The sequence below is a fragment of the Amblyomma mixtum genome, chromosome 1 (assembly GCF_055824585.1).
Source record: "Amblyomma mixtum isolate Tamu chromosome 1, ASM5582458v1, whole genome shotgun sequence".
Taxonomy (NCBI): Eukaryota; Metazoa; Arthropoda; class Arachnida; order Ixodida; family Ixodidae; genus Amblyomma; species Amblyomma mixtum.
The window spans coordinates 297,213,995-297,239,740 of NC_143012.1; the positions used below are offsets into that span (position 1 = coordinate 297,213,995).

The 25,746-nt window shown below is 44.4% G+C and overlaps 1 protein-coding gene across 8 annotated transcripts in view; it reads left to right on the forward strand.

Moving 5' to 3' along the window:
• The first annotated feature begins 298 nt into the window (after nt 1–298).
• Nucleotides 299–25,746, forward strand: part of LOC149372170 (uncharacterized) — a 41,518-nt gene continuing 16,070 nt past the window's right edge. For 2 of the 8 annotated variants that reach the window (XM_089566559.1, XM_089566565.1), the window contains exons 1-12: nt 299–623; nt 1,651–1,776; nt 2,331–2,516; nt 4,128–4,211; nt 6,462–6,614; nt 7,845–7,946; nt 11,655–12,334; nt 12,732–12,901; nt 15,357–15,474; nt 16,730–16,937; nt 17,132–17,213; nt 21,866–22,053. In XM_089566559.1, the coding sequence (XP_089422685.1) occupies nt 471–623; nt 1,651–1,776; nt 2,331–2,516; nt 4,128–4,211; nt 6,462–6,614; nt 7,845–7,946; nt 11,655–12,334; nt 12,732–12,901; nt 15,357–15,474; nt 16,730–16,937; nt 17,132–17,213; nt 21,866–22,053 (2,250 nt within the window). In that variant the 5' untranslated portion in view covers nt 299–470. Of the gene's footprint in view, nt 624–684; nt 1,594–1,650; nt 1,777–2,330; nt 2,517–4,127; nt 4,212–6,461; nt 6,615–7,638; nt 7,669–7,844; nt 7,947–11,654; nt 12,335–12,731; nt 12,902–15,356; nt 15,475–16,729; nt 16,938–17,131; nt 17,214–21,865; nt 22,054–25,746 lie in introns of those variants that run through there. The other 6 variants (XM_089566566.1, XM_089566560.1, XM_089566563.1 and 3 more) reach the window with 6 other exon arrangements.

Below are 25,746 nucleotides of genomic sequence, written 5' to 3' on the forward strand. Positions count from 1 at the left end.
TTGCGATTCCGCAAATCAAGTGTATTTTGCTAAGCGGGAAGAAAAACTTTTCTCATTAGTGGTCACTGCTTCAATACTTCCAGTAGCTTAGGTGCATGACAGCAAATATATTTTGTTAAATATAGTTAAAATATATAAGAGCTAATATTTCACTTATTGTATTGATCAATGAAAAGTAAAAGTTTAAATAGATTATAAATTTAATAAACGTGTTCGTATGTCCCGCCTCTAGCGGCAAAAACGTACTTTCACCTTCAATAACAGGACTAACAGGACTGAGCTTCTTTTTCAGTTTTTTTTTGTTCGCTTCAGTGTTGTGTGCGGCGGACATTCGCGTTCGCCATTTTGTTCTAGTGTGCTGTAAATCGCGTTTTTGTACAGAAATGCATTGATTGCGCGGCTTCAGCGACCCTTGTGTCAACCTCTTGTACAGCTTCTTAGGTATAGCCTACTAGTTGAGTATTTCAATTATGGAAGAAGACGTCTGCGAAGAGTACAAGTCGTCGCTCCGGGATCTCACATGCAACAGCAAGCCGCTCATCAATATGCTCACGATGTTGGCCGAAGAAAACGTCCAGCAAGCGCCAAGGATAGTGCGAAGCATCGAAGAGCACTTACAGAAGGTCCTATTTGTCAAAATGTCTCCTAGAAATGTGGTTTTCAATATAGTATCGTGTTGCGTCTCCTAACGCTTTGTTATCCGTTCAGGTTCAGATAGCGTTCATGCATGTTGACATGATCGCAGGGCTGCAGGAGCATCGTGTAATATCGAGTACAAGTTGGCTTTCTCTTTACACTTCAATAGTGCTTAGGTAGTGTGCCGTCTTTAATTTTAGGCACAGCGTCTGTGGCCTCATTTTGTTGCCCGCTTTAGTAGAGATTGGTGCGACCGCTTCCTCGGTGACGACGTCATTGGGGCGGCTGGACATCGATCTCGCGATCGAAGGTTTTCGTCGTAGCTGTTAATCTAGGGGTCGTTAATCTCACCCACGGTAGTATCTGCTAAGTAACTGTGGCAGCTTTAGTCATGAAGGCTGTGCTGCTTGTTCCAACACTGTCTTCAGAGCGTTCGTGGAGACCTGTGACGGCGTCCAATTTTTGGCAGTGGGTACGCGGAAGCCTAACCGCCATCCATCGGTAGAAGCCACGCGGTAGGGTGCAGTGGAGCACGAAACTAGATCACGGGGAAGCAAGAAATGTTACGACGTCGCCCGTGACATGTGCATGTATCTGCTTTTTTGGAACATCGCAACGAGTACTACTGTTCCACGAATAAACTGTTCCTACTGCACTGAATTCTTGTTCACTACGCGGTTGTTTTCCTCGTGTAAAGTAGAACTTCGTTCATACTAGAGGCTGTCTGTGTTTCGGCAAACCATTCTTTTGACGTTGCGCCTTGAAGGACATACCGAACGTAGTACATTTTTTATTTTTTTTTACTTTGAGCATGACTGTTGCTGACCTTTCGCCCCAACTTAAGCTGGGAGCTGGTCATGAAATTCCTATTCGGCGTCTTAAAGTGATTGTCGGCCATATACCTTTAGAAGGTTAGAAATGCACATTGTCGTTTGTTGTGATTGAAGACATCGTGTGGTGAGTACTCCTTTTTCTGATCTCCTTGTTTCTCCTAACTCTCAATTTCTCTTCTAGGTTGCATTAGACATGAAGCTGCCTGTATTATACCTAGTTGATTCCATAATGAAGAATGTTGGGGGCGACTATCGCGCCCTGTTCACACAGAACATCGTGTCCAACTTTTGCAACGTTTTTGAAAAGGTACATTCCTCTCTCTCAGTATCGGGCAATTCTAGAGGGCTTTTCCACAGGTAATTAGCAGGCTGTAGTTGCAAAATAAGAAGCAAGCATTGCCATCTGAGAAATGGGTAGCTGCAAAGGCCACTTCTTCACTTCCAGGACTAAATTTGCGGTTTTACTATATACATTGCAGCAACTTCACGGGTGCACTTAAAGGCTATAAATGTCTGATGGCCAAAGTGTTGTGACATAGAATAGAAATGTGCCTCAAAGAGCTTCACTGTAGTATAATTGCAATGCAGTAGGTACATCTGTCTCCTGTTTCTGGCAGTAGATGAGTGATTTCGTGGCTCAAAATGTCTTAGTTTAAATCGTATATTTCGTATCATTACATTATAAAAAATACTGCAAGAACACTCCGGGTTAAAAAAAAAAAACTTGTCCCCTTTTGGGTTCTTTAAGGTGAGTGGCACTGTACCGTTCATTTTTTTTTTAAAGATGTAAAGTGCTGTTGTGGTGCATGCGGTTTCGTCCATACTGTTCATGCAAAAAAAAAAATGGTGCTTTGTGTGTAGGGGGATGAACGAATGCGCATGCAACTATTCAAGTTGCGCCAAACCTGGGTGGACATATTTCCAAACAAGAAGCTGTTTGCTCTGGACACTCGGGTGAAACAAATGGACCCTGCCTGGCCCATCATGGCGAAGGAACCCCAGCAGACAACAATACACGTCAACCCAAAGTTTTTGGAAGCCAAAGCGGTGAGCGGTAAACATCGTACGAGATTCTGGGGAAAACGGTGACGAGTGTTTGGGCTTGAACTGGTGTGTTTAGTGTAATACTGTGGGCTTGTGAGTAGCCTAGACTGCTAGGGGCCTAGAGAGTTGGTCAGTTATCTACTGTGCAGCACAAAGCCATGTGTCTGGCAGCTGACGTGTGCAAAAGCCATTCTACAGTGCTTCATGCTGTAGCACTCTACTGCACTGTTGACGCATACGGATCATGCACAAAATGCTTTTCCTGCCTTGCTTCACATATACTGTTATAAGCAGCCACTAGTGCTGATCATGCATCCTTTAAATGGGCATATTTGGAAAGACAATTTGCTTTGTTTTATTTTTGGTGTTATGGTGGTGTTATTGCCGAGTTTTGAGTTTTTTTGTTAACTGAGAGTCTGATGAACGTTGTTAGAGGTCATGTAGAGTTCTGCGTTTTTGCCTAGCTCTGAAAAATATTTTCTGGTAAAGTTTCTCTTAATTTTTGGATTTATCTGAAAAAAACTCCCGATTTTGTTCAAAGTGGCCTGAAAAAACAAATGCTTTTGTCTTTTAAAGGCCACCTGTCTACATGCTTGTCTTCGTCAGGATTGTTAAACACACTTGAAGTGCACAGGATTTAAGATTTTTGTTGGCATAATAGGCGTGGTGCAGGTCATTCGCCTTTCTTCAGTCACGTGTGACTTAGTTTTTTGGTTTTTTTAGCGGCAGTTTGTTTAGTGAGCATGCATATGCCCCATCTGGTCGCAACTTGGCAAACTGTGAGGGCTGCAAGCGTCCCAAGCTATCGAGGTCATGGTAGTCGGTGTTGACCTTCCCCGAGGTATCATTCCACTGGAGTGTAGGCTCTTGCGGGCTATTTGTTGAGAAGCTTAGTTCATGGGCAGCATGACATTTGCTGTAACAAAACAGTTACTTGAGTTTTTTTACATGTTAATGGCACAGCTAAAGGGATGAAAATGCACAAATGAGAGATGGAACATCTCCTCCCTCTAGTCAAAAGCCTTCAGGCTATAAGGTTAACTTTTCTAAGCCTTTTGGTGGAGTACTTAAGGCTGCACTGAAAATCGGGAGTCTCCCTGAGGCGAGGCGAATCCTCATGTCCTTGCCTTTTAAGATCTTTAGGGGTGCTGTGTGGCCTGAAAACCTTTGACTCTGGCTGTACACTTGCTAGCTTGGCATGCCTACAAGGTGAAGCTTTAGGAGAAGCATGAGGAGTAGAATGCCTCGCACTAGGCAAAATGATTTATTTGCACGACCCTTAATCGCCGAAGTGTTGCCGAGGTGAAAACTTCTTTGTGTTTCATCACTGGCAATAGGGGATGAAAGTGATCTTAGTGCGCATTGTCTGACTTTCAACAAAAAATTGAACTCCGTTTAAATACTGCCTTTTTTTTATGTACCGCAGTCTGAACGCTCCACAGCCTTCCCACTTTGCCAAGTTACAATGTGACAAAGCATTGTTGTGTCACGTCACAATCGCATACCTGGCTCAATGCACAATCACATGCCATCGTCATGTCACGCGCACTTTGTCTGACCAAATTTTAAGCTTGGGTGCTTGATATTTTTTTTGTTGTTTTGTTTCTTCTGTAGAAAGGACAAGAACAGGAGACATTGGAGCAGCAAGCAGCTAAGCTTGCCAGTTTAAATGCACTCAACAAAGCAACCACTGAAAAGGTGCAGCTTGGAGCCCTCCTCTCAAGCCTGTGGCATTTTGGGCATCAGTCTTCTGCTTTTGTGTTGGGGTGTGGTGTGCATGGGCCATGCTTTGTCACAGTAATTCCATGCAGTGTGTAAGCTGCTGATGGTTAAAAAAGGGAGTGCCTGGGTCAATATGTTTTGCACCTTTGCGGCCTTCTGGCACTCTTTTGCACCCTTATGTAATTATTGGAAGGCTGAGGACGCGAAAGTTGCAAGTTATTTTACGGGGGGGTGGGGGGGAATGGCTGATCTTGCATATCGCACGACCACAATGTGGCATGAAGCACCCAGCTAGTTTCTTACGACTGTGCAAGTCCCCTTTGATTTCTCCTGCATGACATAATTGCAGAGGCATTGGTTGCTGCTTGCTGTAAGCACCATTGTGGCACTCATTGCTATGACAGCTGTGAGGCAATGTCAAGGTGTGCAGTGGCCTGTCCAACCTGCCATTATTGACTTGGAATGGAGCAAAAGAATTGCAAAGGCAGTTTTGCATTAGGCAGCAATGTCGCAAGGGATGTTGAAGAAGTTGGGTTTCTTGGCCACTTTTTTTTGCCATGGGCTACTACACTCCATGTGTGCGCCGCTAGTTGCCAGTGTGCAGCTTTGGTCTGAAGTCTGAGGCTGTCAAGTGAGGACCTTGTGGTACTCCCGATGTTCCAGATCTCTGGCGGATGAGGAGCACCGTCGTCCTCACCTTTTAAGACCTTTTGTTGTTTGGGGAGCTATATTTTACTGAAAGGCTCGAAAAGCAAGCTTAGTGGCCAAATAACTTTTGACCCAAGCTATTCCTTTGGCTTTTTTGCTAGCCTACAGTTTTTTTTCGGGGGGGATGAAGAGGTTATAGAAGGGGGACGATGTCCAAACATGGGCCAACCTGTTGGGTGCTCTTTTCTTTTTTTTTTTTAAGGCTGTTCTCAACAGGGGCTTTTTCTGGTGGGTTTTTGCAATGTCATAGGCACGTTAAGCCTATCTAGTGGTGCATATTGAGGATGCTGTGTTTAAAAGCATGCGTTTTGACAGAGTGATGATTGGTTCCGTCTCCTATCCTGGCTAAAGGCATGCACTTCTTTATTATGACGATTAACTGCATGGAGTTATACCCCTGTCACACGGGGAAGTTTAGTGACACTTTCACGAAGTGCACTTCTCCAGAACGAGTGACACTATCGGGGTGTGCTGCTACACGGAAAAATAAAGTGTCATTCGGAATTTATGGTGGTGACGATGGCTTTTGAAGTAAGGCACAAAAAATATTACTTTTCGCGCTTCAAAGCTTTAATATACAGTTAATGTACAGTAGATTCCAAACTGCAAGCAATTTTTTATGATTATCAAGGAGCTTTGTGCAATATTGGCGATTACAAAAAGGGCTTCGCAAGACGAGACAAGCCAGGAGCAGTGCTTCACTTTTTGAAGCATCATGGCGACCCACGACGATAACGTTTCTGCGCAGCTGACGCCCGCTCTCTTCTTGCATCAGCAGCTGCGCAGAACTCCATGTTGCACACACGCACTGCACTGACAAAGAACCTCGTTGGATTGCAAACACTGCACTGTTGCACCGTCACACCGAAACGGTTGCAGATGGTTGCTGTACGGTCGCCATGCTAGCCGCCATAGCCATACCGCTGCGGCTGCCTAAAAAATTATTGCAGCTGAAAACAAGAATGTCGGAATACGTGCAGTATATATATTTAATGGCAACGCAAATAGGTTTACATGAACAAGAGGGCAAAACAAATTAGCTGCGTTCAATAAAACGCCATTTTTATTGCCGACGTTGTATTCTAATTTCGAAACGCTGCTACCGAGGCTATACACTTCGCCCCTCGGGAAAAGTGAAGTGAGTTCCCCAAACTCACTTCTTGCCGAGTGCGTTCAGCAGCGAGTGTCATTAAAGTTCATCGTGTGACACGATGCGAATGACACTACAGGCGAGTGTCACTCGTTGAAAATGACACTAAACTTGCTCGTCTGACAGGAGTATTAGTGATGTGGTGTGCCCCTTTGCGCGTTTTAAGGCTTCTATGTGGCTGCGGAAGGGAGTGCTGTTTGCAGGGTGTTAATGTTGAGGTTTTACTCTCTCTCAATTGTTACAGTTAAGCATGCTGTTGCTTGCCAGCTGAGTCCTTATTTAAACAGACAAAGGCATGCAGATTTCCGAGCACCATTTCCTAACTTGGTCTCTCTCTCCCTTTCTCTCTGTGACGCTTGCCTCTGCAGATTCTTAACGCTGGTGTACCGTCAACGGAAGGGGAGCAGGTTCAGAGGATGCTGTTGCAGAAGCAACAGGAGTTCATCTTTCTGCAGAGACAGAAACTTCAGCTAGAGCTAGAAATGCAACAGCAGCACTTGAGGCAAAAACAGGAAGAGGAGGTAATCAGTGCTCTGCAGCTTTTGCATTGCTTTCATCTTCTCATCTCTCTTGGCACTGTGCAGGTTTCATTTCCGTTAAAGGGACACTAAAGATGATTTTGGGTGTCACTTGTTCGCATGTGAAAACTGGAGTTTGCTGTTCACATTCACAAAGAAGCATGTTTGGCTGTGAGCCCTTTGCTGTCACTGGAACTGGTGACATCAGCTGTGACTTTGTACGCTGAAGGGTGAATTTCAACTGTCATTTGTTGCCGAGCTATTGTTTAAGCTGGCATACTCAAGCCAACATGTCCAAATGATGGAAATACTATGTAATCTTTTATGGCATTTGCAGTTGTTCTCATTGGCGCCAATTAAATTGCCGATGATGTTCTCTATTTCTGCTTTTGGTAAATTGGTGAAAGCCTCGAAATATGTTGTCTAAGGCTATCTTATATAGCTTTATTTCCTGCAGTCCGAATCATACAGGGGGTGGAAATTTCCAAGGTAGTTTCATATTTTTGTTATCACCATGCCAAGGTTGCGCATTGAAAATTCTCACCCTTCGAGGTGACTTATAATTTGCAGTTCCTGTTGTTTTTTTATGGTATATTCACATCATGACTCGTCACTGCTTTTAGGGCCTCAGTTACCTGTCTTTTTACTTTCTTGTTCTCAGAGGTAGTTATGTGTACAAAGCGTATTTTATGACTTTTCAAAGTGCTTATGCAAGCTAACAAAAACATGGCCACTGGATTCATACCAGAACTACTGTAAAAGAAAAAAATTTTCACATCCATTTTACGTGTTTGACTTGAGGTTGTATTATGTGGGTTGTCCCAAAGACTCATTTATATCAAGCTATAACCAACGCAGACACCGTCACAACATATTGCCATAATTGAAATTCACTTTAGTGTCCCTCTAATGGCATTGTGCGTGCTGCTAGCTATGCCTGGGTATCCAGGAGCTGCATCGTTTGTGCTGTCCTCATTGTTTCCCATGCGCCCTGCTTCAATTCTCTGCAAATGTCCCTAATTTTCAGATAAGGCTGGCTCTGCAGACTGGCTTTGAAGTGAGTCCTGGCAAGCAGACAGTGTGCACTTTGTCTTTCTCTCTCTCGCGCCTGTGCTCTTCACTGTGGCTCTTCCCAGCCACATCAGTGCTGCGTAACGCTCTGCCTCCAAGCTGTGACAGTGACATTGACTGAAGTGGGCGGCTTGTCTTTTGTTTCATTGCTGCTTCTTTTAGCAACTCTTGAAGACTCTGAAGCCCCCGTCCAATGTCCCAGCAACGCGGCCGCCTGCACTGCCACCTACTCCGTCGCCTGCCAGTGTCGTTGTACGTCCACCGGTGAGAAAGATTTTTCCTATGGGCAGGCAGTATTTTGTGTGTGTGTGAACAGTGTGGCCTGCATTCGCCACCACCTCCACCCTAAAAGAAGCTCTGGTTGTTGCAACCACGTGTGACTGTCATTAGCTGGTTGTCACATTATGTGCTATGTGCAGTTGTGCTGAATGGGACTTGCAACATAGTGATTGTACAGGGTCGTCCACTCTAAGTACGAACACGGCGCAGCGTGGCTGCGCTCCGCAGGGCGCGAGCGCATCCGGCGCGGCCGCGCATCGAAGCTCTGCAGCGCAGGCGCACACGGGCCTGGAGGCGGTGCTTTGTGTCGTCTGCTACAGCACGGGTGGGTACAGTGCTTGCTCTGCGGTGAAGCGCACCTAACTTTCTGCATGATTACAGCGCTCGCGTGCGCCGAGACAGGACTGCGGGAAAGCGCACCAACTACAGCGCGTTATGGCTGGTTGCGCGTACGACAACCCTGCGGCCTCTCGTCTCAGTGCCACGATCTCGGTGATATGCAAGTATTGCTGAAAAATTGTCATTTCAGATTTGAATTGATTTGGCTTATGGGGTTTAACGTCCGAACGCGACATAGAGGACCCCAGATTATCGTCGACCCCATTGGGGTTGTTAAAGTGCGCAGATATCCCAGGGTAAACGGATGCCTTGCGTTTCGCCTCCATTGGAACGGGGCCGCCGCAGTCAGGGTAAGACATATATCTAACAGAAGCCAAAGTGTTCGGAATGGAAGTCGCTCGTCTGACCCTGACTGCGGCCGCCCCGTTTCAATGGATGCGAAACGCAAGGCATCCGTTTACTGTGGGATATCTGCGCAGGTTAAAAATCCCCACATGGTCGACAATAATCTGGGGTCCTCGGCTATCACCTCCCTTGTAGTCTATGTCGCGTTCGGACGTTAAACCGCATAAACCAAATCAATTCAAACCTGAAATGACATATTTGCAGCAATACCTGCATATCACCGAGATTGTGGCACTGAGACGAGAGGCCGCAGGGTTGTCGTACGCGCAACCAGCCATAACGCGCTGTAGTTGGTGCGCTTTCCCGCAGCGCTGTCTTGGCGCACGCGAGCGCTGTAATCATGCAGAAAGTTAGGTGCGCTTCACCGTAGAGCAAGCACTGTGCTCACCCGTGCTGTAGCAGACGACAGAAAGCACCGCCTCCAGGCCCGTGTGCGCCTGCGCCGCAGAGCTTCGATGCGCGGCCGCGCCGGATGCGCTCGCGCCCCGCGGAGCGCAGCCACGCTGCGCCGTGTTCGTACTTAGAGTGGACGACCCTGTACAGTGGCTTGTGTTTCATGGCAAGCGAATGCACTTTGACACACGCAGCAGGCAACCCCTTCTCTTTTGATCTAACTGGCGGCCTTGTTCAGTGTGGTGGTATTGAAGTGCCGTTAAATTTCACTGCTGTCGTAAAAGAGAATGCTGCGCAAAATGGTCGTAACGCAGAAGTAGAATTTGTCCCTACACTTGGGTTGAAGCATGGATCGTGACTGAATTTCCGCTTGCCTGTTGATATATCAACATCAGGCTTGTAATGTTTTGTCATCTGGATGTTTTTGACCTTCTACTGCTTGATCGTTTCCTTTGAGTGAAGATGCTATGTAAAATTCAAGGAGGTTGTGTTTCTTTTAAAATTATTTTCTTTGTATGCAAATGACCGAAGTAACAGGTATTCACAGTGCACTTTTGTTTCATAATAGCATCATTTGTGACGTAGCACATGGGCACTTTGTTTATCTTAACAGCGTAGAAGGTGCCAATATTTCTTCTTTTCAGCAGTGCAAGAGCAAATACGGCGACAATCATACATCGGATACACTGCATGCTTACTGCACATGCCTATTCAGAGGGTGTGAACACTCACATTTGAAGAATGAAGGGACTGATTGGCAGGAACTAAAACCAGAGAGAGATTGTAGAGGTGGTGCAGCTTATCTGATTGGGGAGTCTAAGTGATCCAGTGCAGCTTCTATACACCTGCCACACGGGCGTCTGAAATGCTGTCGAACTGAATGTCATTCGACTCTACTGCCAAACACGAAGCTGAGCAGTGTGAATGAAGCCGGCAGTGGCAGTTGGCATTGCTTGTGGACAACAAATTAGACCATCTTAATGAATGCAGTCACCAAACATTCTTATGGATAAAGCAATTTTAAATTAAGTGTTAGCCACATTGGACAGTAACGTAAGCTTGCATTTCATGCCACTTAAACAAGTACAGTAGCTGTCCGCGCGCACAGCTAAATTAACAACAGTAGCGCATATATATGTAGTCGCCATCGGCTCATTCCTAGGAGGATCCTTGTGCTCTCGCTGCAAATACCGAATCATGTGTTATTATCTTCAAGCACTAGTTCAGCGGATAGTACAGGAGCTGTTTGCTAAACAAGCACTAAACAGCCTCGGAAACGGGCGCTCCTGTGCAGTGCAGTTAGGAGCGGGGAGAAGGGATGGCATTGGATGTTGGTAGGTAGGAATAGAGAAGCCGGAACCATGTTTTTAGACATTCTGGCTGCGTACTATGAGTCGCTGTTGCTCTGCAGTGGATCAAACTTGAAATATTTATTCGGTTCCGCGGACGGAGCTGTAGCTCGGGGCCACAATTTATCGTCTGACTGTGACGTTGGAAGTCTGCGATTACTTGACCGCACACTACTGGATCACTGGATGGAGCAACAACACAAGCACCGGAGGAGCGAGCGGACTAACTTCTCACTTCGTAGTTTTATCAGCCTTAGCTGGTTGGCCACGGCATCATGGAGCACTCCAGCGCTAGCACTGATTGAGACCAAAACTGCCTGTACCAAATTGATTGGAATTCAGTTATTCAGGCTGCACACTGGCTATTAGAGCTTACTTTCATTATTACTAGTTATATAAGCCTCTTTCAAAGCAAAAGAATGGAGTGGTGCATCAAGGAAAACGATAGCAATTATGTGCCTGGTGGGTTGTAGTACCAGATAAACCTGCTTTTATGCCTTAATTTTCCGGAAATAAATCAAGACTGTGTTTTTATTTATTTTTTCATTTATTTATTCATAATATTTAAAAATTCTTGTGAAGCTAATATATTTGGAATTTCTTTCTTTGTTTTCTCAAAAGTATCTTTTTTTTTTTTACGATGACATGTACTATTGCTCATTGCAAGGTTTCATTTTAGAAGTTTAATTAATTGAGGAGAAACTTGGGTTCATTTTTAAGCATATTAGTAAGGCTATAACTTTTATACTGTGCCGTTAATATTAGCATATGGTATGATGGCAATCTATGGTTACTGCACAGCACATAGACATCAAATTTTCTGCCATTGTTTGATGTGGAAATTGCAGAAAACTTGAGCGTAGTAATTGGTCATAAAATAAATTCTTGAAATTCACAAGGTTTGGTTTGGTTTGGTTTATGGGGTTTAACGTCTCAAAGCGACTAAGGCTATGAGAGACGCCGTAGTGGAGGGCTCCGGAAATTTCGACCACCTGGGGTTCTTTAACGTGCACTGACATCGCACAGTACACGGGCCTCTAGAATTTCTCCTCCAAAGAAATAGAGAAGAAAAATCAATTTCATATTTGTTTTTAGGGTGCCAAAAAGTACAAGACAAAAAAAAAATTAATCTGTGTTAGTTAGAACTTGACCACATTCGTTGGCAGTGAACTGCCAACAAGTGTAAATGGCCGATGTACCATTGCAGGGGCCACGACCACAGGTTCCTGTCGCAGCACGAGATCCCAGGCTTCAACGTGGCACACCCTTGGTGGACACCAGCAGGCCACCACCTTCCTTGCCTGCAACGCCTGGGCAGCCTTTGCTACAGCACCAGCAGCCACATCAGCAGAGTTTGGTGGCACAGAACACAGCTCAGAACACAATGTCCTCCACCGCTACCTCAGGGCAGGCATCCCCCAACAGGCACAACGGCAGCAGCAAGTTGTCGGCACGGGAGAAACACGCAGCCATCATGTCACCACCGAGAAAGTTCCGCATTCCAAAGACAAGCGACCGCAAGAAAGCTGACGAAGACTTGGGTAGGAATGGGGAAATCGAGTCATCTTCACCAACAAAGACGTCGCCGAGCAAGCAGCGCAAGGCAGCTGAAGACAAGGACGAACGTCAGCAGCACAGCTTGGGGAAGTCATCTTCATCGTCATCGTCTAGTTCCTCCTCATCACAGGGAAGAGGGAAGAAAGCGCGTGGAGGGAAGGGTGGCAAGGGCAAAGGCGAGGAAAACGAGAGGCCCAATGGGGATGTTGAAATGATGGACGTGCTGCCGTCAGCCGACGTAGACATGCGTGTTCAGGTGGAAAAGAAGCGTGACAGTGCGGACACAAACCAGGAGGCTCCGCTGCACAAGAGGCAGAGAGGTCATGGAGAGTGAGTGCTTCAAAGATCTCGGCATGCAGGATGTCCCCAATCGTTGCTACGTTTTCTGTTGTCTGTTCTTCTCTCCTTGCTTGCATTTAATAGCTTCTGTTGTGGTGCAATTTTGTATAGCTAGAATACTGTTGGCAGTTTCTTTTTTTTTATTTTCTGAAATTGGCAGGTCATGTTCAGTTGACGTCTACATACTCAGGCTCGGTCAAGGTGCTGCAATCCGCACTGCTTTTTGAGGCTGCAATTCATATCACATACTCTTTTTGGCCTGTGCTATTTTGGGTTCTGTCTTACTGGCAAGCGGCATGAATTAATTATGCTGTTTTTCTCATCAAAAGTTTTGTCAGGTGTCAACAGAATAAGCATGGCGTTGTTCTTTTTTTTTTTCATGCTGCAGGGAAGCACGTGCCGACTGTGACTACAGAAAATCTATTGGTGGCATGTCGAATGCCTCCCAGCGTGGCTGGGCGCAGTACAAGGCTAAGCACCCTGATGAGTTCAAAAGCCCCCTCCGGCCAGCCCGAGAAAATATGGACGTCAGGGATGAAGACTTGCGGCAAATGCAGGGTGAGTGGTTTTCGTCCCATTTTAAAATTGTGTGACTGCATCATGGTGTTATCTCTGAAAAATGCTTTGAAGCATACACGCATTAACAAGAAAAATGATGGAAGAGGGTGGAAAACAGCCCTTTTGCAAAGTTTATGCTGTGTAATACTGGTCTGGGCTCGTGCCTGAACCATGAGGCATGAAAGCAGATGTTATTAGCTGGCGGTGTTGTTGACGTGCTCATATTTTGGTTCTGTTCAAGTTTGATGTAGTTTATTTTAGCCTTTAAAGGCAGTGGTGCATATTTTTATGTTTGGCTAGGTTTACTGTCGTTTAGTTGAAAAGGAATCATGATGTCACTTCTCTCAAGAAGTTTAAGCTGGTATGTCCTGCATCCTGCTAATAGGGGTCATGGGTGCAGCCTTTGAGCCCTCTTCTGCACATCACTGGACTGCACTAGCATACATACAGTGCTGAATGCCACCTACTGCTTGTTTGCTTTGAGAATGCAGGAATAGGCAAATGGTATTTGTGCATGGGCTTTTACTCGAAAAGCGCTAAATGCGTTGTGGACACTATGAGCTCTCGTTGGTTGGAAATGGAATGACAGCGTATAAACTTGACTTGGTATGGCACCCTGTTTTAGGTGTCCTCCAAGGCTATGGTTTTCCCTGCATCCTATGGATAGTGCAACTTTTAAGTGCATTCCATCTGTTTTAGTTTCTTTAAATTGAGTATTTACTGCTGCTCCTTTTGTTCCTGCTTAGCTCGTCTTGAAGCTATAATGTCACCGTGTAAGTTGCAACTTTTATCAAGTAAGGAGCTCTTGTATGTTGGTTTCCAGCTCATAAATGCAGCCCTGTTGTGGCAGTGTTTGAGGCATTACATGGTTTCTCATTCTAGTCCAGCCCGTGATCCTTTATTTTTAATTTCTGTGAACTTGAGCAGTTCCAGCACAATGTATGAGTGATGCTAGTTAAAGCCTATGCCGTTAGGCTTTCAGTTTGTCTCTGGCTCACGTCAAAGCAAGCCTTTTTTGTTATGTTAATTTTTGCTGAGGCTGTGTTTCAAACAAGTCAGGTTGGTTGTGACTTTGGCTTTCGTTCATGGTAAACTCCTATAGAGCCTAAGTACTGTGGAGCGAGGAGAGAGCTAGACGTACCTGTATTGTGGGAGCATATCGACAAGGAAAAAGACAAGTTCTGTGTTGACACTGGATTGAGGCACACCACTCTTTATTCTCTGTAGTTCTTAGGTGTGTCATTGGAAATTGTAATCCTGCTCCTTGTGGTGCATGAGAATTCATTTAGACTATCTCGCACTTTTGTGTAGCATTTGATCAGCTGTATGGGCCTGGTGGGTGGGTCTCTTGTTGGACAGGTTTGTGCGATTGTTTGTGGTGCTGCTGGGCTTTGTGTTTACTCGCAGTTTTTTTTTTTTGCTGCAGGGTACAGGTTATCGTATGTTTGCACTATGCTCGTCGCTGTTCGTATAGGTGCACAGGGATCACATTAAAAGTCTTCTGCCATCTTTTATACCCTTGTCACACGGACAGTTTCAATGGCCATTGAGTCCAGAGCCTTCAAGATTCTCACTCGCTGTTAAACTTGAAGTAGTTATATCGCTGCTGTGCGGCAAATCTCAGTACTGTTTGAAATGGTTCTCATGTCTTATGCCAAGCTGCTACTATTGCTACTTTCGATTTTGCACAAATATCAAAAATATTTTTATAAATCTAAACTAAGTGCTGACATACACTTATTTAGAGTCGTAGGAGGTTTCTAGTTATTATTAAAGGCCAGTTGTGTTGTCTTGAAAGACAGTATTTTGTACGTTTTACTGTCTCAGTTTTGCAGCACTCTGGCAACACTGATACCACTGGTGTTTCCGTCTTCTGCGATGGAGAGGGTAAAAATTAATGTGCTTTAAACCAAACCGATACAGTTTTTAAATTATTGTGCAGACTTATAATTTACTGCTTGCATTAAAGTTTAGGAGAATAATGTTTGTTCATACTTCTGTTCCATGAACGTGTTGTGCACGAAATCGCTCGTTGGTGCCGCTCAAAGCAATGCTAGCAACCTTGGGCAACGCTCGAAGGCCCTTGAAATCTCTATAGAGTTCCGCGCTGCATCAGTGACTCAATAGACAGTTGACTCACTCAATGGCCATTGAAACTGGCCATGTAGCAGTGCGTGATGACCTTTGAGTCGGTAGACTTATTTGTTTGAGGGCCTTCGAAATGCTCATGTTGACTGGGTTATTAAATAGGCTGCATGGCTGAGAGCATTCTGATACTGACAGGTGCATGTGCCACTGTCACCGCCATTCCATGTTACTTTCTGTCGTTATGTGCACAAGTTTGTGTGCCTGGCGAAAGAGTTTGTAGCCAATGTCTTCATCTGCGTTCTTGTAGTCGCTGTTGTAATGCAGCACCGGTAACTGAGGCTGCATTGATGTATGTGTGTTGTGACAGATCCTGGTGGGAGGAGCGGTGCTGGCTTTCATGGGCGTGGGCCGATGCAGCCTCCTGTGGACCGGTTTGGCAGACCCTTGCTTCGGAAGCTGATGTCCGACCCAAGGTGGGCTTCTCTGTGAGTTCTTGCTTCCAGCAGGGAGGGGCTCATTGTGTGGGGCTTCTTGCTTCCTGGTCAGCCTTTCGCCGAGCTTCTGTGGAATTCTTAATTCGTTGTTGCTGCATAGGTGTCTGCTTGTTTGAGCTGCTGGTGTTTTTTCATGAGGTGAATGAGCTGCACTGTATCATCGCGAGTCTCGGAAATAGGATGCCTCCATTGGCTTATGTCCCTACTCAAATTGATAGGCGAGTGCGTTGATGAGTGTGTCGTAAATGCTTTTTGAGGAAGATGCTGTAAACGACAATATTTTACCATGAGATTGGCCCAGCATTGCTTGGGAAGATGGGGTTGGGCCAGCTCTCATAGCTTTCAAAAGCATGCTGGGAAAGCTGAGCACAAAAAGTAAGCCTGAGATGCTAGGAAAATGAGGGAGGTTCCAGTGCCCTCGAATGCCACGAAAGTAAGGGAGCTTCTTGAAAAAAGAAACTGGCAGACGATTCAAAATACGAAGTTGGTGGGCTAGCACTTCGGTTTTTGCAGCAGTTTCGATTCAAAGCTTGGTTCTCAAGGTCAAGCAGGCTTTAGACAAAGTCAGCATAATCAGACTGAAGCTCCTCCTTATGGGTATGACGCAATAGCATTAATGGGTTAATGCATGTGTATGTGGAATTGGTCATTGTCTACTTTACTTTTATAGGTAGCTGAAAGTCCTCATACCACTCCTGGCGGAGTTGTACAGCGGTTAAGCGATACTCCACTGCTCTGCAGTGGCTGGTGCTGCCACGGATGAGGCTTGTGAGACCTAGGTTGCTCCTCCCGAGCAACCTCAGTGTCACATAGAGGGGCTTATAGACAAATATCAGCGAAATTTGAGAATGGGGATTTAGCATGGTGAGACCATATGCGAATTAGGTGCGCTCACACTTTGGTTTTCACTTCGGTTTCGGTTCGAGGCTCACTTTGAGAGGTCAGTGCGATAGCGATGTGTTCTCAATACATTGTGCACGGATGGAAGTTGATGAAGATGACAACATCCAAAGCACAGTGTGACAAACTGGCAGTCAAACATGTGGTATGTTCAGCTGCGGCAATGACGTATTGGTCTAACGCAGTGGCCAGTGAAGCTGATCTGTTAAAGCTGCTGGGCGTTCGAAAATCATTCGCTGCCATTGAGTGTTTTGCATAGTTGATCTTTTAGTGCTAGCGCACTAAAAATTTGCAAATTTTATGTGAAAAAGTTTAAAGCTGTGGCCTCCGCCGGTCCGGTTTCCAGGTTCCGCAGCCACATGGGACAGCCCAACGACATGAGCCTTCAGCAGCAGCAGATGTTTGAGATGCTGGCTGACCCCGACATGTTCCTCCAGCGAACGGAAGAGCAGTTGCGGGCGGGCATCCTCAACCCGGACCTGCACAGGGAGCTCAAGGCAGAGCTGGAGAAGATCTCCCAGTTTCGCAAGTCCCAGCCGCAGTCGCCCATTGTGGTGAGCTGTGTGCCACATATGTGCCCTTGCGTTGCTTCCTCTCTCTCCTTCCTTTCTTCCTCTCTCCTGTGCTTGTACATGTTTTCTTTCTGTGGTGTTACCTCTGAGCTTGAGCATGTCCAGATGATTGACAATGTGAATGAATGCACAGTGAAGTTGGCACTTATTAGCTGAATGTTTTACGCCTTCCGTAGCCTCATGGTTGGCAAGGGGGACCTCCTGGACCACCAGCGTTTCCAGCTTGGAATCCACATGCTTTTCCGGGCGTGGTCAAAGGTACGGCAGACTTGGACTGCACCATGCTATATGTTGCTGTATAAGTTGCTGTCCATAGCTGGGGCTGTTTCTGTACTGCTCAGATATGTGAACGAGCCATGCCTATAGCCTTGCCCTTGTGATTGTGAGCCCACTGATGCTCAATATGCTTAATTGCGTTGCAAGCTAGTTGTCAAAAGCAACTCATTGCTATATGCAGCAGTGTAGGCCACCATGCAGCTACTAATCGTTCTTAGAAAAGATTTCCTTCGGGCAGATGACACCTCGATTTTAGACCACCAGGACTTGGTTCTTAAAGCAGTTGAAGATGATGTCGAAGCCTTGTGGGCTAAATTTTGTGGTGCAGTTAGGTTTTGCATCGATAGGTTTGTCCCATCGAAACAAGTTTGCAAGCGTAGCCGTAACCCTTGGATAACCAGGGAAATGATTCACATTAAGCGTAAAATTAGGAGGCTAAGGAAGCAAAACAAGGAGTCAATGCCCCTTTTTGCCTACCTAAAACATAGCATGTTACGTCAAATAAACGAATCAAGAAGAAGTTACTTCTCCGATGGTCTAAACAAGTTCATTAGCAACGATGTCCAAAAGTTTTGGCGCTATTTGAAAAAGAGCAATCTTGACATCGAGAAAATAAATACTGGTAAAACTTCAACTGCTGACGCTTGGGAGATAGCGGAACACTTTAACAAGTATTTCCAGAGCATTTCTTCAAAGCCTGAACAATACGAACTTCAGTATTCAATCTGTACAGAATCGCAAAGTATTACGGTAAATCATGAAGGAGTCGTAACCATGCTTCTAGAACTTGACGATAGCAAATCAGCAGGACCGGATGAAATACTAAATGCTTTTCTAAAGCGTTACGCAGAACAGATATCGGCATTTCTGACTAACCTTTTCCAGTTATCGCTAGATTCAGGTGAAATACCAGCACTATGGCGCACGGCACGCGTTGTCCCAAAAGGTGAATCGTTATCTGTCGCGAATTATCGACCAATCTCGATCACAAGTATGTGCTGTAAAACGCTGGAACACATTGTAGCATCATATATTCGCCAACACTTAAGGGGGGACACTGGTCTTGAAAAGAAAATTTTATTAATTTAGTTACAGTTATGAAATTTTCAGGGCACATGTATTTTTGTGCGCTGATTCTAGATATGTCATTTAATTTCATGTAAAAAAAATTCCTTGAGCACTTATGCACTTTTTATGCAAGTATTTTGCAGAGAGGTTTGAAGAAAATTTGCTGCAGTAAAATCTCTGAAATGTATGCCATTGGGTTCTCTTGACACCAAGGAACACAATAAGGGTAAAATTATCATCCTGGCTCTCATAGAACTTGAGTAATAGGGTACTGAAGCTGCAACTTCACACACGGGAGTACACATTTTCCTTCTCATTTCTGAAGCGACAACTTCAAAACTCTATAACTTAAGTTCTATGATAGGCAGGAAGACAATTTCACCCTTATTGTATTCCTTGGTGTCAAGAGAACCCAATGGCATACATTTCAGCGAGTTTCCCAAAGCAAATTTTCTTCAAAACTCTCCGCAAAATACTAGCATAAAAAGTTCATAAGTGCTCAAGGAATTGTTTTACATGAAATTAAATGACATATTTAGAATCAGCACACAAAAATGCATATGCCCTGAAGATTTCTTAACTGTGACTTCATTAATAAAAAATTTTTTTTCAAGACCAGTGTTCCCCCTTAAAAGGAAACAAGGTATTATATGAATTCCAACATGGTTTTTGAAAAGGGCTCTCAACTGTCACACAACTGCTATCGACTGTGCATGAACTGGGATGTGTGTTAGACTGGAACGGTCAACTCATTGTTCCTAGACTTATTTAGAGCTTTTGACCTGGTTTCACAAGCAAAACTGTTGTTTAAACTGGAATGTATTGGTATTCCTCAAAATATTGTCCACTGGATCAAGGCCTACCTTAGTGATAGGAAACAATACGTCACCATTAGGAACTGTTCTTCTCGGATGTTAGATGTTACTTCTGGTGTGCCTCAGGGAAGTGTCTTGGGCGCGCTCCTTTTTTTAGTTTTTATCAATGACCTGTTAGATGTTATTCCTGCGCAGGTTTCTGCCCGATTATTTGCCGATGACTGTGTTGTGTTTAAAGAAATTATGTGCACAAAGGATGAAGAAATTTTACGGGATACTTTAGAAGCTATTTCCCACTGGTGTACAAATTGGGGTATGCAGTTAAACACTGATAAAACGGTACTTTTAAGAGTAACAAGGAAAATATACCTGTGTTCCTTCACATATCAGTTTAACAACAAAAATATCTTAGAGGTGGACTCATATAAATACATAGGGGTTACGTTTACAAATAAATTAACTTGGTCAAAACACATATCAGAAACTTCTGCTGCTGCACTTCACAAACTGTGGTTTCTTAAGCGAAAACTTAGGAATGCTCCTGCCAGTACTAAGCGTCTTGCCTATAACAACTGCGTAAGAGCTAAACTTGCGTATGCGGCGGTTGTGTGGGACCCCCATAGTAAAAAGTAAAAAAGATATCATACAACTTGAGCATGTGCAAAGAAAAGCTGTGCGATTTATATTTGGAAAATATAGAAGACACGATTCACCATCTACGCTTATGAAGCAACACAACATTCACACCCTAGAATCCTGAAGGAAGGTTAGTCGCCTCATCTTGCTTCATCACTGCCTGCAAGGAAAACTAAAATGAAGTTGCCTAATTGCGTCAAAGCTCATTGTACGAGAAGAACCAGACATACGCAGGAACACTCACTAGCATTAATTTTCGCCCGCACAAACACATTTAAAAATAGTTACTTCCCTAGAACTGTGTCCGAATGAAATGCATTACCTTCTCATATTTTTCTGTCCAGCAATTTTGTAGCAGAGTTGGAACGTCATCTCTTTATTTCATGAGTTTTGTTTGTTTTGTGTTGCGATGCCTGTCTATATATTCAATTCTGATTGATTGTCTGACTTATTATTATTTTTTCTCTATGCATATGCTTGTCATTTCTTGTATTGCAAAATGTTTGAATGTGCCCCTCCTGCTAGGACCATGCATGGTCCGCAGTATTTCAAATAAATAAAAACCCAAATGCTTAATAGAAAATTGGGTGTCTAACTGATGAAGAAAACTGCAGATTGTTAGGCTTTGCAGCCTGAAATTTGGGCAACAATTGAAAATGAAAGGAAAAAATTGAATATTGAAAGGAATAGTATGATCTCTTGATTTGTGACCCACCATGAAAAAAGAATTGCGGGGTTCTGTACAATTGATGGCCAGTTGTTCAGGATTGAAGAGGACGGGGTAGATTGAGATGCTTGGACTTTCGTTTGCAATATATGGCCATCCCCGAAGAAGAGTATTTGATGCCTGTGTGCTTGCTGCAGTCCAGTCTCAAATCCACTAGTGCTTGTTTCACTTGAGACTCAGTGCATAACCTTGATCTACACTGACAGGTCCTGCATATGAATGATGCACACCAAAGTGTCTCTTTTTGCCAGTGCACATTATTAATAGCCCCAGTCTGAACTGGGTAGAAAGAAAGAAGGTTTATCGTTTATTGGGATTTAATGTCTCAGAGCGACTCAGGCTATGAGGGATGCCGTAATGAAGCGCTCCGTTAGTTTCGACCACCTGGGGTTCTTTAAGGGGGGACACTGGTCTTGAAAAAAAAAATTTTTATTAATGAAGTCACAGTTACGAAATCTCCAGGGAATATGTATTTTTGTGTGCTGATTCTAAATATGTCATTTAATTTCATGTACAACAATTCCTTGAGCACTTATGCACTTTTTATGATAGTATTTTGCGGAGAGTTTTGAAGAAAATTGGCTGCGGGAAACTCACTGAAATGTATGCCATTGGGTTCTGTTGACACCAAGGAATGCAATAAGGGTAAAATTATCATCCTGGCTATCATAGAACTTAAGTTATAGAGTTTTGAAGTTGTCGCTTCAGAAATGAGAAGGAAAGTGTGTATTCCTGTTTCTGAAGTGGCAGCTTCAGTAACCTATTACTCAAGTTCTATGAGAGCCACGATGATAATTTTACCCTTATTGTATTCCTTGGTGTCAAGAGAACCCAATGGCATACATTTCAGCTGGTTTCCTGCAGCAAATTTTCTTCAAAACTCTCCGCAAAATACTTGCATAAAAAGTGCATAAGTTCTCAAGGAATTGTTTTACATGAAATTAAATGACATATCTAGAATCAGTGCACACAAATACATATTCCTTGAAGATTTCGTAACTGTGACTTCATTAATAAAAATTTTTTTTTCAAGACCAGTGTCCCCCCTTAATAGCCCCAGTCAGAACTGGGTAGAAAGAAAGAAGGTTTATCGTTTATGGGGATTTAACGTCTCAGAGCGACTCAGGCTATGAGGGACGCCGTAATGAAGTGCTCCGGTAATTTCGACCACCTGGGGTTCTTTAACGAGCGCTGACATCGCACAGTACACGGGCCTCTAGAATTTCGACTGCCGCGGCCGGGGTCGAACCCGCGTCTCTCAGGTCAGCAGCTGAGCACCGCAACCACTGAGCCACCGTGGCAGCCCGTGAAATAAAGAAGGAAAAGGGATAGTTCTGGCTCCTTGGCTTGGCTAGGGAGTGAGGCAGAGCATTTCTGTTTGCCCTCAGGTCCTCAAGAGTTGCCCCCTCCTCCGCCCTTGTCGGAGCCCGCTCCAGCGGTGGGGACCATTCGCGTCGACACCAAGATGCGCAAAGTGCAGTTTGTGGACGACTTCGCTGTGGTGCTCATGGATGGCAGCGAAACACGGCAGATCATGTTCAAGGGACCATCAAAGCGTGTCTTCGTTGACGACATGGTGAGTGGCCGTGCTCTTTTTGCACTGACTGCAGCTGTGGCTGCTGGCGGAATGCTTGAGTGTGCAACATTCATAGGGGCCTTCATTTCGTTAGAGTGTAAGACTTGGCCCATTAAGGGGGGATGAGGGGATCGAAGAAAACTTTTCTATTTTTCGGCTTAGAGTGATAAAATTTGGCACACTGGCTTAAAACAGCATCAAACAATCAGATATAAAGTTTCACAATGACAGCTGTAGTAGTTTCCTTTTTGTCGTTGTTTATATGTTGTCCCCATGTTGCTTGCTGGTGGAAAGCCTAGCATGGCAAAAAAACAGGCTACAGGTCTGTGAATGCTTTTAATATTTACTAAGAAGTGTGGTGTAAATCAAGACTCTCTTAATTTCTTTTAGAAATTTCTCTGCTCTTTTTATAACAGACACAATATGCACCTTCTTTTATTGTTAGATTGTATCGTGCTCTAATTACCATGTAATAAAAACATGCGTGCCTAAATGGTAAATTTGAGACTGTCTTGACGCAAACCACATTTCAGTGACCACGACAAAACAAATGGGGTAAAAATCCATGCACCCATTGATGTGCTAGGCTTTCCACGAGCAAGGTATTAAGCTAAAAACAAACTTTTGAGAAAACATGCTAGCACACGCTGTCTATGTGTAGATGCCGACAAATATATTTATTTGGAGCACTTAAAGTTTATCTTTGGGTGAACTATTTCAGCACAGCATAGAAACAGTGTTGGGCATGCCAAAAAGCGTATTTCTCAAAAATTGACTTTTCTCGTGATTTTTGCGATCTGATCCCCACATCCCCCCTTAAGGGGGGACATGGGTCTTAGATCATGTTTTTTATTTACAGACCAAATGCAATGAAACTGCACAGACTTATTCAGTTTTTTCTGCTGATTTCAAATATGCAATTTGTTTATTTCTAGGCAAATTAGTTCCTTAGATATTATATATATCATGCCATTGTCTGCTGAAACAATAGAAAAGAAATGGGCCACCAGAAATTTAATTTTAATGTGTGGGTAGATACTACAGTGTGTGAGGAATGCAACGCTGGAAGCAGTTCTCAGTTTTTTGTCTGTGTGGACAAATGGGCTTAATAGTTAGTTTCATGTGTGTCATGTTTTCTGGCACTGTATGTCTGGTCAACTCACTTGAAAACTAACTATTAAGCCCATTTGTCCACACAGACAAAAAACTGAAAACTGCTTCCAGCGTTGCATTCCTCACACATTGTAGTATCTACCCACACATTAAAATTAAATTTCTGGTGGCCCATTTCTTTTCTATTGTTTCAGCAGACAATGGCATGATATATATTAATATCTCAGGCACTAATTGGCCTAGAACTAAACAAATTGCATATCTGAAATCAGCAGAAAAAACTGAGTAAGTCTGTGCAGTTTCATTGCATTTGGTCTGTAAATAAAAAAAAATGCTCTAAGACCCATGTCCCCCCTTAAGTAGATAAATATGGAATGGTAAACTAACAAAGCAGTAATCAACGTGCCTATTCAAGTGGGGCTATGTGAAACAGTGCTTGATACTTGTGTGTCGTAACACTTGCCAAACTGGTTTTGTAACTGAAGGATAGCAACGGCAGTTTTGCTTTTGTTGCTGCTTGCATGCTAGCTTTGGTGGTGGCAGGTGGTGGTGCTGTTCTTCACTCTCTTTGCACGCTGTAAAGCTCATTGATTCAGGGGACAAGAAAAACAGAAAAAACGTCTGGGTTACCGAGAGCTAAATGAGTGCTAAAGTGCGGCGTTACTGTACATTTTTGTCTTTGAAATAATGTTTTGCTAATAGCGCACTTTTTAAGACAGTGGCCTGTCCTGTGAAACTTCTGGGAAAGGGCTGCTCTTTGCAGCTGTTTGCAGCACAGTGCAGCAATGGCTGTACTTTATGTGTAAGCTGTCTGCATTGTCAGACATGCAGGGCTTGTCAATGCACAGGTCATGATGACGGTCGGGGGGGGGGGGCTGATCATTCAGTGCTGCTTCCGCGATGTGTGCGTATAGTTTCCCTAGAAGGCCACTGAAGTAACTTGCAACGCTCATGTACTTGATTCAGCGTGGCAGAACTGTATTGCACGCATGCACACAGCCTTGCCACATGTGAACGGAGAACAGTGGTACTGTGTCAAGCGCAAGTCAATGAGAAATGTGGCATCACTTGGAGCCACTGCTGCTAGAAGGGCAGTCGATCAGTGTGACAACATTTGCAGCTCCTTCTTCTGCTGGACGAGTTCAGCTGGTGTGCGTCCAGCTGCCTCTGAATAAACCAAAGTTAGGTGTCACAGACAAGCGAGCATGTTTGATGGAAATGTGCAGGCGTCAGAAACTTCTGAATAGGTTGGGATGGAATTGATGAGCTTTCTCTATGGTCTGCTCGAGTGGTTTGGTTTGTGCATTTTGCTGTGTATGCTTTTCCATGGCTGCTTTGTTGTGAAAGAGGTACACTTTTGCTTGTTGGTCTTCTTGACATGAATTTTGCTTGCTTTTTATTTTTGGGTGCCTTGCATACTGCCCGCTGTAATTACTTGTTTGTAGTGGATGGGAAGAACGTGTGCATTGTGCGAGGTGGGGGGCCTTGGGTCACGGCTGTATGCAGTACCGTGTGTGTGTGTGTGTGTGGCTTGCTGGGCCTCATTGGTTTCGGTTCTTATTGCTTGTTTTGGATTTTCAGCTGTGATGCAAATGAAAGACACTGTTGGTGTGGGAACACTGGCTTTTGGGCTGTGTCTGTATGGAAGACAAAGGGTGCCTCTCTGCTTGTTATCCCCCCTGCCCTTTCCCTTCCTCAGTGCATGGCCAAGACATCTTGGCTGCCTTTTTTCGCGTTCTGTTCTGTTCTCTTTTGTGCATCGTGGTAAGTGTTTAGCACAGAAGCACCTTTAGTTCTCAGTGTTCCTAACGACAACATTCGTATCCAGTGAGAAGCTGTTACAGCACTCAAAATTGGCAGTGAACGGCAAGGCCAGTGTAGGAAAACTCGGCTTTGGCAGTTCTCATTAGTATTATGAGCCGGATGCAGCATTTATTTGCGTAGGCCAAAGCACAGGACAGAGCCGACAGGTTTGGTTTATGGGACTTCAGATATTTGTGATGCCCAATTTCATTCTCTACTCTAGTGCTTTTGTGTTCTCTTTTTAGAGTAATGCACATAAAATCATTTATTTTTACATTCGATATGGGGCAGCCCGGCAGGTTTTTGTGCTGTAAGCAGCGATAGAGGGTTGCTATGATGCAGTCATCTAAGCAGATGTCTACCAGTTTTCCTGGCATTCAGGGTGGGGGATGCACTATAAGACCCTCTGTCAGCCATATACAGTCGCCGACCGATTTTTCGGACTCGATGGGACCCGGAAAATGGTCCGAATAATCGAGCAGTCCAAAAAATCCGTGAACTTAAAAAAAAATTAACTTCTCAACGAAAAACCAGCTTTCAAAATCGCGAAAATTGCCGCTCCCCATGTTCCGCCTACAAGTGATAATATTAGGCTATCTGCTTTCTTCATGTCCGCACTCTATCACATCTTCATACCAGATAATGCGACGCGGCCGCAGTCATGCCACGAATGAATGCACTCGCTACGCGAAGCAAGATCAGTCAGTTTGCATGGGGCAATGACGTTCGCAAAGACTGAGAGGTAACCCATGCGTAACCCACGGGAAGACGCGAGCG